This window comes from Prorops nasuta, unplaced genomic scaffold (genome assembly GCF_024137725.1).
Source record: "Prorops nasuta isolate Cenicafe-Biocafe unplaced genomic scaffold, Cenicafe_Pnas_1.2 PNAS00006, whole genome shotgun sequence".
NCBI lineage: Eukaryota > Metazoa > Arthropoda > Insecta > Hymenoptera > Bethylidae > Prorops > Prorops nasuta.
The window spans coordinates 322,154-340,069 of record NW_027116803.1 but is presented as its reverse complement, the minus strand read 5'-3'; the positions used below and the strand labels follow the sequence as shown (position 1 = coordinate 340,069).

Here is a 17,916-nt window from a genome sequence, read left to right as displayed (position 1 = left end):
AGCCCTTCGTCTCGGCTGACCTTGCGAGTCGCGCGACCATAAGAATACGCTCGATCACTCATGCAAATTAGTAGAAGCAGCGATTTCATTGTCCAGCGAGATTGGCAAACGTCCCATAACTGCACAGACTAGTCTGCACGAAGATGTAACACTTGGACCATATAGTAACGTCATCCTTAAAATCCAATCTTGTCCTGCAAAAGAAAAAAATTATTAGTATTAATGATCTTAAGTGTACATATAAGTGTACATATAAATTATTAATGTAGGATGAAGCACTTATAACAATACAAAGCTAGGATATAAACATTAATTTATTCGTATTACTCTAAGAGAAACCAATTTTTGCATAAGACTTCTGCGAATGGGATCAGAGAGAACTTCTAAGAAGTGCTGTACAAAAATTGATATCCCTTATTTGTGTCTATGAAATAATATTTTCTTATATATCTACATTCTGTTTTGGTATGTTTTAAGTGCATCTTTCTCCCTCACTCTGTTTACGTAAACTCAGTAATCAGATTTCTATCATGGACTATGACAAAAACATAATTGGCAATAATTTAGCAACTGTACTGGAATTCTTCAAAGTCTAATAATTGTGCAACTCCATTTCAAACAAATCCTAGATTTTTATCTCAGTGATTTTGTCTCTGGTTGTACTATAAGGTCTAAGATTCGTAGGTGTCTCGTATACTTTAGATTCAAATGCACAGCTTGAATGGGAATGCTAGATGAATCTCTAGAAATTGTAGCTTATTTCACCTTTAAAGTTATGTTATAGACACAAACACTAGAATCCCATTTAGTCTACGAACAAATTTATCCATCTGTGTATCTCTACGATAAAACGTGGATTAGACAATTGTTTTCCTTACTTTTCGTTACACGTGATTTCGATCAAGGTCGCTGAGACATCCGAGGGGGTGGGTTCAATTACTGTCATGCCCCAACACCCTGTTCACTACATACATTCTTACATTACGGTAGAATGCAGCAAGTCGTTCTTAGTTTTCTTCAAGTATTTTGCCAGCATTTTTTCAAGTAGTTTCTCAATTTTTTGTTTTGCACGAGAATCACGAAAACCACTGTTAAAATCGAGTATATACTAGATACGAGAACGGTCCACCTAATGGGTACTAAAAACTGCTGTACGAGCAAACTTAGCCAAGTTTTTTCCCATCTGGTGTGAATCTATCGTGGTACACATATTAAATTATATCGTTTCCCTGTAGTGTTATCAAAGCTTGCAATATGTGAGCTAAAAAAGTTTTTCAATTGTTCTGTAGTGATTTAAGAAATTACAAGAAAATTTGTGACAACAGATGTTATTGAAGAATCGAAAAACTCTTTAATGTGCCTGCTAATACTTGGCATTTCTTTATGCATGAAATTCTTGTATTATGCATGTGGAACGTTTAGCTTTACTAGCTTGAAACAGCTTTCTCCATTCGCTAACAAAACAGCTTGTTACACTAACATTCCAATGTTCTTCCAGTTTTACATAAGAATTGCTCGATAAAATCTCAATGTAGTCGATAGAGCCTCTGGCCAAGTAGTTTTATCAATGCATTTGCTTCAATTTACCAGAGGAACCTAGTTTATATACCTGAAATAATATTATTAGTTATTATGACAATTATTTTTCTTATTTTTTAGTATAAATTCTTAAAATATCGAAGGTTACAACAATTTTTCAGTTAACTTATTTAAGGAGTTTTAATTTAATTTTGTAATTATTTTAATCATATCATTATCGTGTCAGCAAAGCATTGTAAATTGGCACGATTTTTGCAAATAGATGCAATTATGCAATTACGTAGATTAATTTTTTCATTAAAAGGTCAGGTTTGAAAATTAAATGTAGACGAGCCTAAAAGGAGAAGGACGAGTAAAATTTCTAAATGATTTAATTTTTGGAACTGACCATTAAACATCCACTTGGATTGAATTATGTGTTGAGCTTAGTAGAATTGGTTTCCAGTTTGATTCTCTTTCAGGTAGTTGTAAACGCTCTGGTCCAAGCCATTCCATCCATCTTCAACGTCCTGCTGGTCTGCCTTATTTTCTGGCTGATATTTGCCATTATGGGGGTGCAGCTTTTTGCTGGCAAATACTTCAAGGTAAGCAAAAAGCTAATTCAAGTTCTCGTAGTTAATGGATTAAAAGTTAATTTTTAAAGTGTAGAATCTTAAATACTACTACACTAGGAAAAAAAATTTATCCAACTAAATGATATCTTCAATAGTCTTATTGAAATCATTTACTTGACATTAACAAGCTTAAATTTAAATAGATTAAATTTTATTTGAATCAATTAATTTTTTAGGATATTAAAATAACTTATACTATCGTGGGCTTTAACTTTGATCTTTTAATATAAATTATTCAATATTGCTAGAATTAATTTACAGAGACATTGATATATTCTTAAATCTTTTCTAGTGCGTTGATGCTAATAAAACAACTTTGAGCCATGAGATTATTCCTGATAGAAATGCCTGTCTAGCCGAAAACTATACCTGGGAAAACTCGCCAATGAACTTCGATCATGTAGGCAAGGCATACCTTTGCCTATTTCAGGTTGCCACTTTTAAAGGCTGGATACAAATCATGAACGACGCGATAGATTCTCGAGAGGTAAGCTATTAAACAATCTTTGATTCAGTTGCAAAATAAAGCAAAAGAACATAGCTAAAACAGAGAACAAGAAAAAACTGTATTTTCGAATCGATACTGCGAGACCAGGTCAGTGTAGAGCAAAAAAAAATTTCGCACTTGGAATCTTCTGCATTACTCGATTGCCAAATAGTTTCTATTTTTTAATCATTTTTTTAATTAATCACAGTGGTATACGATTGTAGGTGAATTCTCAAAAATTTAATTAGATAATAAATAAAAACCAATTATCGTTTCGCAGGTCGGCAAGCAACCGATCAGGGAAACGAACATCTACATGTACCTCTACTTCGTATTTTTCATTATATTTGGATCATTTTTTACCCTCAACTTGTTTATCGGAGTTATCATCGACAACTTCAACGAGCAAAAGAAGAAGGCTGGCGGATCTCTCGAGATGTTCATGACGGAGGATCAGAAGAAATATTACAATGCTATGAAGAAAATGGGTAGTAAGAAGCCCCTGAAGGCCATTCCTCGTCCAAGGGTATGAGAGCTAAATTTGAAGAAAATTCAGTAATTAATTGAGTAATAAACTTGGACGTTTAATGTTTAACTTTGATATATGATTTCAGTGGCGGCCACAGGCAATAGTGTTTGAGATAGTGACGGATAAAAAGTTCGATATGATAATCATGTTGTTCATTGGATTGAACATGTTAACGATGACACTGGACCATTATCAGCAGACGACTACGTTCAGTAACGTCCTAGACTATCTGAACATGATATTCATTGTGATATTCACCAGCGAGTGTCTCATGAAGATCTTCGCCCTGCGCTATCATTACTTCAAAGAGCCCTGGAATCTCTTTGATTTTGTTGTTGTTATATTGTCAATATTAGGTAATGTAACGTAATGATTGACTCAGCCGTATGACTCCAATGAAACTAATAAAGAACAACAGTTCCCGGGCTAAATCCTGTTAGCTTTCCAAAAACATCTTCAATCTTTTCCTCTCTCTGTTTTATTCATTAGAAGGAGGCTAGTTTTTCGCATGTCACTACAGGTTTGCGTAGTCTAAACTACACTGGAAATGCACGTTTGGTTTATTTTGAATAGCTAACAGGGTGAGCAAACAGGTCTGGAACTTGTTTCATTTGAGTCGCAACGGCTGATCTATTTCATTACGTTACGTAGCCTTACATTGATGTTCAGAAATCAGTGTTAATTCCCTCCCAGAACATCCCATTACCCCTCCCTGAAAATCCCTCGAATTTATCTCTGACTTAGCGCTCACGTGAGTTTTTTGCCAGTCATTTTTTTATCGAATTCTCAAGAAATTGTATCACTACTTTCGGATTGAAATTCAACCCTATGCATGTAAATTTTTTTATTATCGTACAACGATTGACATAGAGTCGTGAGACTCGAAAATTGGGTAAGATGATACACCTTCACGTAGCTCCTTTAGTTAGAAAAGGACAACGTCAATGTCATTATACGACAAGATGAATGGTCCATGAACTCTTCTCAAATTAGACTGCATTCTATCACACAATTCTTTTTCTTATAATCAAGCACATTGCAAAAATATAATATTTTAAACGTACAAAATTATGTAGTTCGGACAATATTAGTTATCGAGGCATGTTCGAGTTAATATTAATTAGTTTTCCCTTCGAATAGACTGCACGAGAAACCGATTAATTTAGAATAGTACAGTATACGGATAGTGGAATGACATATCCGTAACAATAGTTGAATTGATAGTACCAATTTTCTCCTTTGATCCACATGTATATAGTTGTAATCTTTAGTTCTTTAATGATGATTGAACGCTGATAACGTTTCATTGTTCTCTCAGGTCTGGTACTCAGTGACATCATCGAAAAGTACTTTGTCTCACCAACGCTGCTTCGAGTTGTGAGAGTGGCAAAAGTCGGTCGAGTCTTGCGTTTGGTAAAAGGTGCCAAGGGCATACGAACCCTACTATTCGCCCTGGCTATGTCGCTGCCAGCTTTATTCAATATTTGCCTACTACTCTTCTTAGTCATGTTCATCTTCGCAATTTTTGGAATGTCGTTCTTCATGCACGTGAAGGACAAGAGCGGTTTGGACGACGTCTACAATTTCAAGACTTTTGGCCAGTCAATGATCCTATTATTCCAGGTGAAGATTCTCTCTTATTACTTTTAAAAAGTATATAAAAAAAAGACGAGAAAATAATCCTTCATTCATCATTCTACCCGATAGATGTCGACATCCGCTGGTTGGGACAGCGTGCTGGATGGAATTATAAACGAGGAAGATTGCCAAGAGCCGAACAACGAGATCGGTTACCCAGGGAACTGCGGTTCCTCGACGATCGGCATCACATATCTCCTCTCGTACCTGGTGATCAGTTTCTTAATCGTGATAAACATGTACATCGCCGTGATTTTGGAGAATTACTCGCAGGCAACCGAAGATGTACAAGAGGGTTTGACGGACGACGATTACGATATGTATTACGAGATTTGGCAGCAGTTCGATCCCGATGGGACGCAGTATATCCGATATGACCAGCTTTCTGACTTCTTGGACGTATTGGAGCCCCCGCTACAAATACATAAGCCGAACAAGTATAAGATCGTGTCGATGGATATCCCCATATGTAAGGGAGACCTTATGTTTTGCGTGGATATCCTCGATGCCCTCACAAAAGACTTCTTCGCGCGGAAGGGCAATCCAATCGAAGAAACAGGCGAGCTGGCCGGAGTACGTCCGGGTGAGACCGGCTACGAGGCGGTGTCCTCGACCCTCTGGCGGCAGCGCGAGGAATACTGCGCGAGGCTCATACAGAACGCCTGGAGGAAGCACAGGCAGCACGAGCAGCAACGGCTCGGCGGGCCGAGCGAGGAAAGCGACGACGCCGATCCCAGGCAGTCTGTCAGGCAGACCGCGGTGCTCGTCGAGAGCGATGGCTACGTCACCAAGAACGGACATCGGGTAGTAATTCACAGCCGATCGCCAAGCGTCACTTCGAGAACCGCGGACGTCTGATCGCCGGTACCGTCGTCGTCGTCGTTGTCGTCAACGTCGTCCCAAGCCCGGCCTCCGCCACCATAGCTCTCCTCGTTCTCTCACAAAACCCATTCATATCCTGCGCCACCCCGTGAGCGAAACCTCAACTAATACGCGATTCAACGTGTCACGTGAGCCAAACGAGGATCGACACCATCTTTGTGCGATGTCGCTGCCATCTTCATCTCATCTTCACGATCATCGCCATCGCCATCGCACAAATCATCATCTTTGTCATCGCCATTTAAACGATATTCATAACCTATATACATATATATATAGATGTTTATATATATATATATATGTATATATAAATACATACAGACACAGATACACGTATACACACACGCTGCTCCTTCGGACACTCCGGACTGCAACGAATGCATCATCCCCGGAGAAGACGCGCGCCACACCACGCCACGCACTCCATCTCTGAGCGTCGTCGTCTACCTGCTGCCGTCTGTCTGTCTGCCTGCCTGCTGTCTGCCTGCTGCCTGCCTGCTCGTCTCGCACGCTCTCTATCGACAGCCTTAAATGTAGTTGTATTATACGAATACACATTTCTCCAACGAGTTGCCTTTTATCGACTTTTAAAAACGCCCCCTCGATCATACGGAGAGGAACGCCATGATTGTCCTATGCCAACCAAAGGAAATCACGTGTATCGCTCAGGAAATGAAGATGGAAACAGTCTGGACGGAGGAGAGGAGACAGTAGTCTCTCCTATTGGATTGAAGAAAGAATGAGTGGTATTGTGAAGAAAAGTGAGTTTTACCAGCAGCCAATAAGTCTCTTCTGCAATCGTACTGACAATGCTACTTCGCCGCAAGCGCTCCGACGACTCATTAGATTCCTTATAATATTGTATATACTTGGCATATGTATAGTATATACGTGCATATGTTTACATGTGGTATATCGTGTTGACCACTCGACGTCCGTACGACGACGACGGAAGGAACTTTCAGCGAAATCCGCGCTGTCGCACACGCCGCAGCCGCAGCGGTTCCTACAGCGCACCATACACCTTTTAATCTGTGACTGCTATCTGTTTCGTCATGTTCCCATTTTTTACATCGTATAACGCATCCCTCCCGAAGCATCGACCGCCCTCGAGTAGAAAATACCGATCGGCAGGAAGCGTCCATTTCTTTCGTAGTATGCCTGCGATGCAACGCGATAACTCGCTGGAGCTTCGAGCCAACGCAATGCGAGAAAGAACGAAGCAAGGGAAAGGCGAAAGTATAAAAACGTAACAATCAAAAAGGGAAACGTGCAGACGAAAGTACATTTCGTCGTTTCCCTTTTTAATTTTAGCCTAAACTCGATCATTCCTGGATATGTTATATTATTGTTATTATTATTATAGTTACTCTAGTCATTATTATTCTTAATTAATACCATTACTATGTAACGACTGATGTAAGTCAACAAACGCGAAGCCTTTCCTTTACCTTCTTTTCTACACTCGAATTCATGCGTCTCTCAGTAATATTCTTCGCGCCAATAACTAGTCCCAAAAGTTTTGTCCTTCCGAAGAAATATTAAACAAAAGAGGCAGAAAAAGAAAGAGAGTGGGAGAGAAAGAACAGCTAACAAATGAATGGACAAAGAAACTTGTTCTTCTATTTGCGTGCATGCTCTTTCTCTCTCTCTCTCTCTTTATTCTTCTGGTCATGGCCGGACGAACCAGCGATTTTATGAGAATACCGCAAAGTCGTGTTTAACGCCGATGTCGAAGAACAGATGGAGAGAAAACATTTTTAAATTTCGTATTTTGCATCAGCTAGATATTCACGCGTTTGCAGAAATTACAGTACATACGCGCACGCGTGAACACACACACATACATGCGGAAAAAGAATACAAAAACAGATTACATATACTCTAACATGAAGTAGAATTTCGCTTCGATTATACATACTAGTGCTATATTGCTCGAATAATCGCGAAAGACGCGCGCACAATCCAGATGCGCGTTAAAAAGGGACTCGTAGCTGATGAGAAAAGAAAAGGAAAGAGAGCCGTGCAAAAAGATAGCCGAGAATTTTAGCGCCTTTAAATTGGAAAATAAGGAAAATAAAGCAGACTAACAACGGCTTTCTGGCCCTCTAGGAAATAGCCAAAGTTCAAATTAAATAATCGCCCGTAACGTATGTATCATGTGATAGTCAAGAATTGCGCGCGCAGAAACGAATGGAATAAAGAAAATGAGAAAAAAGTTGTAAAAACGCGGAGAAAACAACGATTATCGTATAACCTCGCGAGCACGTGACGGCAACGCAATGGCAACGACGACGAGGACGATAAAGTGTCGGAATAGATGTGTAACGTCCAACGACACAACGGAGCCGTAACTGACGCGAACTATATTGTACGAAATGGGCAGAGGATAAACGAATAAGCGAATAAAATGTAAAAAAAAATATCCATTAATCTAAGCTGCAAAAGCTCAAGAGGGTGAGATTACTGTAAATTACTCGTACAAAATATTCAGACATTATCAGTGTCGAGTCCGCTTTGTCAAAGTAATTTAGAGAAGCCTGTCCAATATTAATGTCCTCGTACCTTTTCTACGTAACAAATAATTATATCATGATCGTCGCGGGCCATTCGATGATTCCTTCGCGAGTAAGCTTCGACGCGACATTTAAATTAGCGCCTCTGCGAAAAATCGATTCATTTGAACTAATTGCTCCCGTTTTTCATCGTTTCTCGTCGTTTCTTTTCTTACGTTACAATATGTGACATAAATATACATAAATATGCTATATATATATATATTATAACACTTTTCTTAAAATGAGAGAGAGAAGAATATATCCGCTTGTAAACAAAACCCGTCCCCGATTCCCCGAACTCGCAAGAAAGCGCGCTTCTACGAATCCAACGCAAGCAGCGTTTCGAAACATACAAAAAAAGTTTAACTTAAACATATATACAATATTATGTGTAAGCAAGCAGCATTCTCTGGTTCTGTGATTGGCGAGCGTGTTACGACGTAGGTTAACGGAGAGGGGAAATTTTCGGTGTTTTCTTCAGTGCTGTGACTAAAGTACTTGTAAAAAGGATAAAGGAATAATGTTCTCATAGGGTTGTGGAGCTACAATATAAATGTGTAGGTGATATTTGGGATTCGTATTGGCTAAATACGTTGTGACATGCTTACATTGGCAGGCGTAATTTTATTGGCGCGTGTTACAATCCAATCGGTCACGCTCGCGTCTAATTAGTGAGATTGGTATTTTTTAGTATGAGAGCATTTTGATTGCGGACAACGACGAGAAACGGGAAACGAGGAGAAACCGAATCGAGTTTCAGCCGCGTAGAGCGAGCGTTGATCTGTGCGACTTTTGGCTGATTAAAAATAGTTCTCGAATCAACGCTCACTCTCTACGAAGATGACGCACCCGATGGTCCGTCCGGCTAACTGGCTAATAAAACTACCCCGATCCTCCATTGCGCCGGGAGTTCAACTAATCTAACTATTAAAGCTTCTCGGAGAATAAAGAAAACTTGTTGCACTTAAGAAATCCAGTCCCTGGTTACGATTCTTGTTTGCTCGATTCTCTTTCAACCATCTTTGTCGTGATGCTCTTGTGTATTTGGTGCAAATCATTCGACGATAATAATCAAATTGTTTGTACGCCTACACATACAAATATACATATATATACAATGCATATATATATTTTCGATACTTTGCGACGAGCGATACAATGGACAACACGACCGTAAGAAGCAATAATATCGCACGGAGGTTCTTTATCACTTTCTTCCGGAGCTCCGTGAAAATGGAAGTTGGTCTTATTGTTAGCGGAAAATGTGTCCCTCGCATTCGGTAATTTCCGCCTTTCGTGCTTGGTGCCTATCCTGAGAAATTGCAAACTTTTACTCTCCTTCGTAGAGATCGCGATCGCAGCGCTTCGTGGCCCTCTTTTGTAGCCCTTGTGTACTATTCTCGTGAAAAATCTCTTTAAAAGCTTTTTAGAACTAGAGGATCGGCAAGCTTGCCAACTGTTTTTATTTTTGCACCGTTGAATCTGAAACTGAAATTGTAGACGTTTTATTGTCATACTTGTCACTCGTTCGGTTGATCAACGTGCTTAATTATTAACGCGAGCATAGGAAAGACGAGGAAGAGAGTGCTGCACTTACACAAAGCAGAGCGAAGAGGGAGATAGTTAGGGGAATCCGAGCAAAATGGCGCGAGACGTGGTGGAGGATAAATGGGAGTAAAACGAGAAGCTAAAGAAAATCGTGCGAATGAGAGATCGTATGCGTTGTGAGACTGTATGCGAGAGAGCAAGAGAAAAGAATAAATGCGTGCTATGTGCTTCGTTGATTTTTTCGAAACATACATTACCAGCTTTGGCACGATGACGTAAGACATGTATGTATAGGGCTTTCCTTCGTTATGCGAGGTAAGACGAGATTTAAACGTATTTTCTCCGTGGACGATACTGCCGTTACGCATTGTACAAAAGATGAAACTAAGCTAACTTATCGTAAATGCACGAAAAAAAAAACTTTTCTTAACGGATAGCAAAGAAAATAATATTAATACTATTATAATAATGAAAAGACGAGTAAAAGAAAATGAAGAAAAAGAAAAAGTGGAAAAAAAGAGGCTTTGTAGTGTTTCGAAACTATCGAATTATCAAACTTGCGTCGAGGAAGATACGCGGGGGATTAAGATATAAAAAGTATAAAAATCTTATTAGAGCCGGGTGTTATGGAAGCTATTGCAAAATGTGAGGCTACGGAGACTGTCGGCCAGTATAATGGAATAAATAAAATGAATTAGTTACTGCCATGAGCCAAGATGCTGTAGCTAGACGCGTTATGAATCCAATTTTATAGAATTGACCCCGTCGAAACATTACGCGCGAAGGATCGTCCATATTGTGTGCACTTGTATGGGTGTATGTGCGCGTGTGAAGTAAGCGTGTGTGTGTACGACATGTGTATAATTGCATGCACGACTGCTAAAGTTGCGAGAAGGTTAACCAAATATGCGTGTTTTGGAAAAATGAGAGAGAGAGAGAGAGAGAGAGAGAGAGAGAGAGAAAATAACGCGAAGCGTAAATAGCGCGGACGAATCGTCTCAATACATGGCCGAGCGTGTATTCACGTTGAATGCACGCGTGTAATGCGTAAACGTTAATGCACGCTTAGGCATGCAATGGCACTCTGGCCAGCAGCTATACATACATATTATATGTGTAACGTACCACGCCAATCCGCTGGCGAGACAGAGCATACTAAAAAGCTCCTCCTTCGTTAAACGACATTTCATTCTTACTATTAACAGATGACAAAATATCGATTATTTGCACAATATTATAAATAATTACTATGTTTACTACGATCATTAAATTAATGAGCAAATAATAAAAAAGATAAGAAAGCTGTTGTTAAATAATTAATACAAAAAAGGAACGAGCGAAAACAATAATTGAGATTTATATAGCTAATATTGGATTATGCGCGCGAACGAGTTGAAGAAAGAGGAGGAACGATTCGTTTGTTATCGATTAGTTAACGATCCCTACCTTACATTATTGTAATTATATAAAGTAAACGATTATTACCGTAAATAGTTACAATTAACAAGTTGTTACCGCTTTGTTATACATAATATAATTAATATACTAAGATTAAAAAAGTAAGCGAATGATGCGTCGTTGATTGGTCCTTTACTTATGTAGACGATACGAGCGACTTTATCGGTTTTAATTAATGTCTTCACCATATCTCTTTGTTCGCTATCCGATTTCATTTTGTTATCGATGATTCAGTTTTGTCGGCTTACCTCGCCCGGCCACGATATACACACGTTTTACAGAGATATTTTCAATAAAGGAAAAAAGCTTAACACTCGTACGACAATAGTCAACTTATTTTTTTCAACCAGTTTTCCTCCCTATGGGCCATCTTTTCCATTTCCTTCATTATTTGCATATCTGCGTTTAGCTGCTTATAAAAAGTTATATTTACAACAAGGAAAGAGATGATGATTTAGATGTACATTAAAATAGTATGATACGAATCTTTAGATTTAAGCTCCACCTTATATTAAAAGTGGTCAAGGATCTTGGAAACATTTGACCAGTTATTTTCTATAATATTTGTCGGCACATTTTTATTATTAGACCTGGTGTTGCCACACCAGAAGGCCTTTTTTATGTGATTCAGTGTATTTCTATTCTATAATAAACTTCTCAATGCCAACGTATACGCAGAAGACCGCAAAGAAGACAGAAATGACCAGAGGAGAATCTTTTGACGTAGTGGATTCCGTGACCAATCCAGCTGTAATTCGGTGAAGAATGCCGAATTCCATTGTGGAGGCGCCACCTCTCAGAGAAATTTCACTGGATAATGGAGCTCTTGGAGACGGCGCAAATGACAGACCCACGTTGGAATACCCTATTTACTGCTGCGCACTCTAGTGGTAGAAACATTTACCATGAATTATGTTATTATAGAGTGGTGACTACAATTCATTTTTAACGAGGGTGTACCCTCACACGGACGTACCGTGCAATGTTTGAGTTCACTGAGAACCATCTCAAAAGTTCGCTCTTTTCTCACACAAACGTTACCGTGCTTTGGTATAAGTCTCCCCGCCATTACGAGAAATCTTGCAGGTTGCAGGGCCCGCAATCTGACTTTGCTGGAACTAAATCGTCGATGACTGAATCTTTGTGAGTAGTGGTTGTCGTTTCTGATCTCTTTATACATCTTACTTGCAGTAAGAGTAAGTGAGCAAAGTGGACAAATGGAATAAGACCGATAAAGCTAAAAGAAGGAGAAAGAGTTAAAAGTAAATCGAGGAATAGTGATGTCGGTAGGTAGTGCAGTTGGTGGTAGTGAGATGGTAAATCTATATAGGTGGGATAAATGCGGGGTTTCTCGTCACCGATCGCTGATTCTGGAGTAAATGTGTTAATATATGTTACAGCAGATTTATATATCTTTTATTGGCTATGGGTGGAGTTGAAATGAGGAGCCTCTGTTATTCAACTCACTCGTCGTGAAAGATTAAAGGTCCGCGAAAGTGAATATTCAGCTAGCTCCGTTTTCTTGTAATGGCCGTATAAATTAAACCTTGAAAAATTATCGTCATATATTTTTAGGACGACGAATGTGTCTCGAAATACGCTCAACGTCTCACAATAACAATTGTATTGTTCATGGAGGCTGGAATAACTCGATATGCCGTTCCTTTCTAAGTAATTTGAGATTGCTTAGTGCATGAGCTGTCAGAATTGAGTGGGCGGCGAATAATTTTATATACAGGCAGTGACGAAGGTAAGTTAAAATTGCTAAAAACAATCCCTTTGTTGAAGTGTAATAATTTATACTTTCTAGTAACTTTCTGACGATCTCGCCATATCATTGTAAAGAATCAATCATCAACTAGTCCATATGAGAAATAGTCTGTAAAATAAGAGATGGTTTAGTCAAGCTAAGCAAAATATTGATAATGAAGAATATCTAAAATAGCACAATGTAAGCATAATATAGTGAAAAATTACACTATGTTGCATACTATTAAATGATAAAATTTTTATTTTAGATATAAAAGGACAATAAATATATTACCATGGAGAAAAGGAGAATAAAAGTAAAGGATATTCAAAGAATGGATGGTATCCTTCCATCCACTAGACGTATCCCACAGCTTACATATTCTTCTAAAGACAAAAAAAAGGAGAAGAAATGGTCCATTGGTGGTTTACTAAAACGTATATCTTCTATGAAAGACTATAATAGTTCATCCACTGAAGATGACATTGTATTCTGTAAAAAGGATTCTCCTAAAAGACCCATCAGTGAAATCAAGAGTGGAATTGTTGACCTTGATCTTAAGCCAGTGCAAGATAGTTTGCACAATCGTTCAAAGTATAATTTACCATATGTAACGGAAAACAATTCTTTACATGTAACGGACACGAAAACTGGTTGCCGAGATTCATGGCATTCCCGTAGCAGCGATGGCTCTTTTGACGGGACAGGTAGAAAAATTCGTAAAAGCAAAACAAAAGTTCGCGCCGAAGCGAAAAGGGACAAATTATGTGGAGATAGTAGCTCGGATGAAGATTCTAGAAGATCAACCACTTCTTTGAACAAAACGCTCAATGACGATTTGAAAAATGGTTCTTATTGTAATAGAAAGAGTCGAACTGCTAGGACAGAACGGTACATCAAACGATTGTCTAAAGATGAGGGCAACATAAATCACGAGAGCTGGTTGAATGGCGTTAGTGAAAGATTATCTCCTGAATTTTCGAACGAAAATGATATTCGACCACCGATTCACCCACGGCGATCCATGAATCACTTGAAAAGCCGTCAATCTGCATCAAAGGTCTCGAGCGAAGACTTACAAAATTTCGATATTGGTATTCCAAATGTCAGCATAAACAGTACAAAGCATCCCACTGCTCGTCAATACGTTAAAGATGTTAATCAGAATAATACCGAGAACAGTCCCAATAATGCTGCTTATTACGAAAATAAATTTAAGCCTGCTCATTACCGTTCAACTAGCTTGGATAATACCTGGAATAATCGGCCAAGACCCTCTCAGTTAAGTCAAGTGACGAATGTGCCATCTGTGAGGAAACCTTCAGAGCCTCCTGAGCCACCACCAAGAGACCCTCGGCGCCTCGGTACATACGGTTATTATTCTTTTCCATTCGATATTAAATATCAGCAAACTGCAACATTTGATAACAATGTGGACTCTTATAAAGATAAGGTATCAACTGTGCCCATACCTATGTGCAGAAATATCAAAAATCAATATCCCACGGGTGAATACACGTTTGTTCCTCCGCGTAGCGATAGACTAGTAAAACCATTTCGTAATTCGCTAAACCCATATACCGCAAATTATTTAAACACTACGCAGCGAATCCAACAAAACTATCCTGTAGACACTAGACCATATCGTAATCACTTACAAGAGACAGAATGGAGCAAATGCCAGAGGAAAAATGATCACAACAATCAGCTCAATTACAGGTTGAGTGATAGTAACGTTACGCTATCGCAAATTAAATTAGCAAAGAGTTGTGAAGTACCAAAGTCAAGCAGAGAGTTACGAGGCTTGCATGATTCCTCAAAGGTGCCTTTTAAAAGTATCTTCAAACGATCGGAAGAATTAATATCGGACGATACAGTTGACAGTGCGAGTAATGTTCACGAAAGAATAGATAATACAGGTTGTGATAGGCAGCGGAGGCTTATAAGCGAGACCAACGATAGGAATATTTTGAAAAGCACTGTCATGACTGATAACAAAAATAATGACGCAAAGAGAAGCTCGAAAAACTTAGAGGAAGCGTTATGCGAATTAGAAGAAATATATCAAAGTCTTCGTTTAGGAGACGAAGATCTGCTAGATCGGGCGGAACGTCGTAGTATGGAGGAATTTAGTTTAAAAAGAGGAAAAATAGAGGAAGAGCCTTTCACGAGGTGTGTCGAATCCCCGGACAGATTAAAGGATGATATGGCATACAGAAGAATGAATCCTTCGAAGGAAAGACCTGCGTCCTTAGCAGAGAGTCCTGGACAATCTTGTTTATCTAATATTAGCTACTTGATAGCATCTCCGATACTTTCGAGAAAAGATGCTGACTTTGAATATGCTCATTCTCCATCACCGCCACGAAACGTTAGGAGAGACGAGCCGGATGTAACCCTTGATGACGTCGTATTTCGTAATATTAGTCATGCTAATAACACGCTCAAAGTAATCGAGCCACAGCCACCGTTTGGTATCCCTCTGTGTCCCGTGGTTACCGCAACCGAAAGTGATTATTTACATACTACACCAACACAGCCAGAGCTGCCACGCTCTTCATACATCCCACAGTGTGAACCGGATGTCGTTAAAGATGATTTAGCCTTTCGGGCTCTTCGAAAAGACACTCTTATTAAAACAGATGCTTCGAAAGATTTGGTCAACAATAAGTTTGAGTTTAGAAGTTCGTCTTTCAATAATAAAAAGAAACGAGCTGTGAGGTCTTTATCAGCTAACTTGTATGGGCTAATCAATCACAATCGTATCGAGCTGAAAACGCAACCTCCACTGTCGGAAATCAATAGTGACGCTAATTATGTTTCCGTGGGCGACAATAAATATAGCGATAGTACACCACGTTATAGAAAAGTCCTTAGCGATGGCGAATTGTCCGATTTTGAAATACAATGGCGCAAGTCAGATCCCCTACAGCATAAATTTGATATAAATGGAAATCATTCAATTCCAGACATTTATCGGAAAAAGCTCAGGGTTTTTGTCTCACCGTCAGCTATTCGGTCACCGTTAAAGGACCACGAGAGTGACGCCAGTACTCGTTTTTCTGTTTCATCGCTGGGATCAGCATCGTCGAAAACCTTGGAAGATGAATTTTCCGCCGACAATATACGCTCGGAATCAAATATTTCACCCGTAAGCAATAAGAGCGCAGATTCGGACTTGACAGCGTACAGCCGTCTCTGTCAAGATTTGATCAACATGATAGAACGATCCGATGAAACCGAGATAGAGGAAACAAATGTACAAAATGCATCATCCGTGCCTTATACGTTAGAAAATACAGAAGATAAGTCAAGTAGTTCTGAAATAGAGAAAAAAGAACCTGAACAAATACGTATTGCCTCTTTGGGTTGCTCTTACTCCAAATCGGATTCTACAGATTCTCAAAGAGCCTCCTCTGCTTCTACGAAATCAGAGGAGGTAGAGGATGCGTTATCTCTTTTGGAGAAAAATATTTGTGATAATCAAAGTAGTAAACAAGATGATGATAATGGCTTGGATTATTATCTGCGATTGGCGGATGAAAATGTTAAAATTATTGCTGAAGCCTTCAGCAGTGTTGCGGACCATATCGATGAAAATCGTTTGGCGCGAAAAAAATCTTCGCCAACCATAGAAGGTGACTGTAAGGAATTATTAGATAATGATAATAAGAGCGACGTTAAATTGGACAATAATGAAGAAGAGGCTGCTTTAAAAGCGCTCGAAGAAAAAGAAAATACTTTGGCGGAGGCTTTATCAAAAACTGTCCAAGACTTGAAGCAAGTAGCTGCCAGCTTAGAAAAAGAATGTAAGGATGACATCCAAACTGCATTACCGGCCAAGAACTGTGCCATCGACGAACCGACGAATCATGTCGAAGATAACGAAGCAAACTTTACGGATAATAAGGAGAGCGTTGTTACAACAGAAATCGATGAAATTCAGGATGAGGTAAAAGATACAACTTCGAGCGAAGGTGAGAACTCGGAATGCGAGTTTATCAAAGAAGTGTGTGAAAAAGCTGATGCTATACCAGCTGAAATATTGCTTTCTTATGTGACTAACACGAATGTTGTAGTGACGACTTACTCTATCGTCTTCTTGCTCGCTTCTTTTCTTGCACTGCTTTTAGCGATCCTAGCTACTGCATCGTGATATCTATTTTAAGAGCGATAAATTGGTACTGAGGAGTTTGTTTATGTCTTATGTAATATTTTTTTGATATTTGTTACGCAGTATCAAAATCATTGCAGGGTCGCCGCCATTAAAAACCTCTTACTAATGTCATATACCCGAGCACGTGTTAGGATCCAAATGTATACCGTCTCTGTGAACTGTATTGTACAAATTTGTACCTCAGTTAATGGAAATATTTCCTATTAATAGTAAATGACATTCGGAGTCTTAAAGCAGCACGTGGAGACGACAATTCCGGTTTCCTGGGATCAACCTGTCACGGATTGTTACAGATAGGGATTTACAATCATACTGTTATTTACGTTGTTGGTTTTAATAAAATTTTAAAAATAACCCTTTTGCCGCATTTACCTCGCTTTTTATCCATTTTTGTCCTCTTGTGATTCATTTTTGTGTGTCGACTTTCTGCTGTTGAAATTATATAAAACGTGTAATGAAGCTATACTATTCAAACGAAAAATCATATTTCTGCAAAAGAATTAAAAATGGAATATATGATTCTATGAATAGTCTGGCCTGTGACATGAGAACAACTAGCCTTTCATAAATTCGTTAGAAATGCCATTTATAATTCGTTTAAATATTGACGATAATTAATAAAAAGTCAGTGGAGTTTATAAAGACTATCCACGCTTTTCAGACGTGGTCTTAACCTGCGAATTCCATAAATACACGTGTTCTTAAACGACATACATTAGTTTTCTTACGCAATTAA

At 38.9% G+C, this 17,916-nt stretch overlaps 2 protein-coding genes and 1 long non-coding RNA gene across 20 annotated transcripts in view; 2 read left to right on the top strand and 1 right to left on the bottom strand.

The window, feature by feature from the left end:
* Positions 1-11,572, top strand: part of para (paralytic) — a 34,311-nt gene extending 22,739 nt beyond the window's left edge. For all 18 annotated transcript variants that reach the window (XM_066728514.1, XM_066728512.1, XM_066728518.1 and 15 more), the window contains 6 exons: positions 2,001-2,123; positions 2,446-2,640; positions 2,921-3,166; positions 3,255-3,525; positions 4,488-4,792; positions 4,877-11,572. In XM_066728514.1, the coding sequence (XP_066584611.1) occupies positions 2,001-2,123; positions 2,446-2,640; positions 2,921-3,166; positions 3,255-3,525; positions 4,488-4,792; positions 4,877-5,665 (1,929 nt within the window). In that variant the 3' untranslated portion in view covers positions 5,666-11,572. The remainder of the gene's footprint in view (positions 1-2,000; positions 2,124-2,445; positions 2,641-2,920; positions 3,167-3,254; positions 3,526-4,487; positions 4,793-4,876) is intronic.
* LOC136774318 (uncharacterized) lies at positions 17-14,600 on the bottom strand. The gene is made up of 5 exons (XR_010822783.1): positions 14,476-14,600; positions 14,258-14,415; positions 1,928-2,116; positions 879-1,609; positions 17-194 (listed from the first exon to the last, which is right to left on the bottom strand). It is a non-coding gene; the product is annotated as an uncharacterized lncRNA (long non-coding RNA).
* LOC136774314 (uncharacterized) lies at positions 12,385-17,559 on the top strand. The gene is made up of 6 exons (XM_066728519.1): positions 12,385-12,539; positions 12,654-12,739; positions 12,829-13,003; positions 13,064-13,204; positions 13,272-16,980; positions 17,258-17,559. The coding sequence occupies exons 5-6, from the start codon at positions 13,299-13,301 to the stop codon at positions 17,284-17,286; spliced, it is 3,711 nt and encodes a 1,236-aa protein (XP_066584616.1). The 5' UTR covers positions 12,385-12,539; positions 12,654-12,739; positions 12,829-13,003; positions 13,064-13,204; positions 13,272-13,298; the 3' UTR covers positions 17,287-17,559.
* The last annotated feature ends 357 nt before the right edge of the window (positions 17,560-17,916 follow it).

Coding starts and splice junctions, on each gene's coding strand:
- LOC136774314 (XM_066728519.1), top strand. CDS start 13,299: ATGGAGAAAAGGAGAATAAAAGTAAAGGATATTCAAAGAATGGATGGT. Junction 16,981..17,257: donor AGATACAACTTCGAGCGAAG/GTGAGAACTCGG, acceptor AAATCATTGCAG/GGTCGCCGCCATTAAAAACC.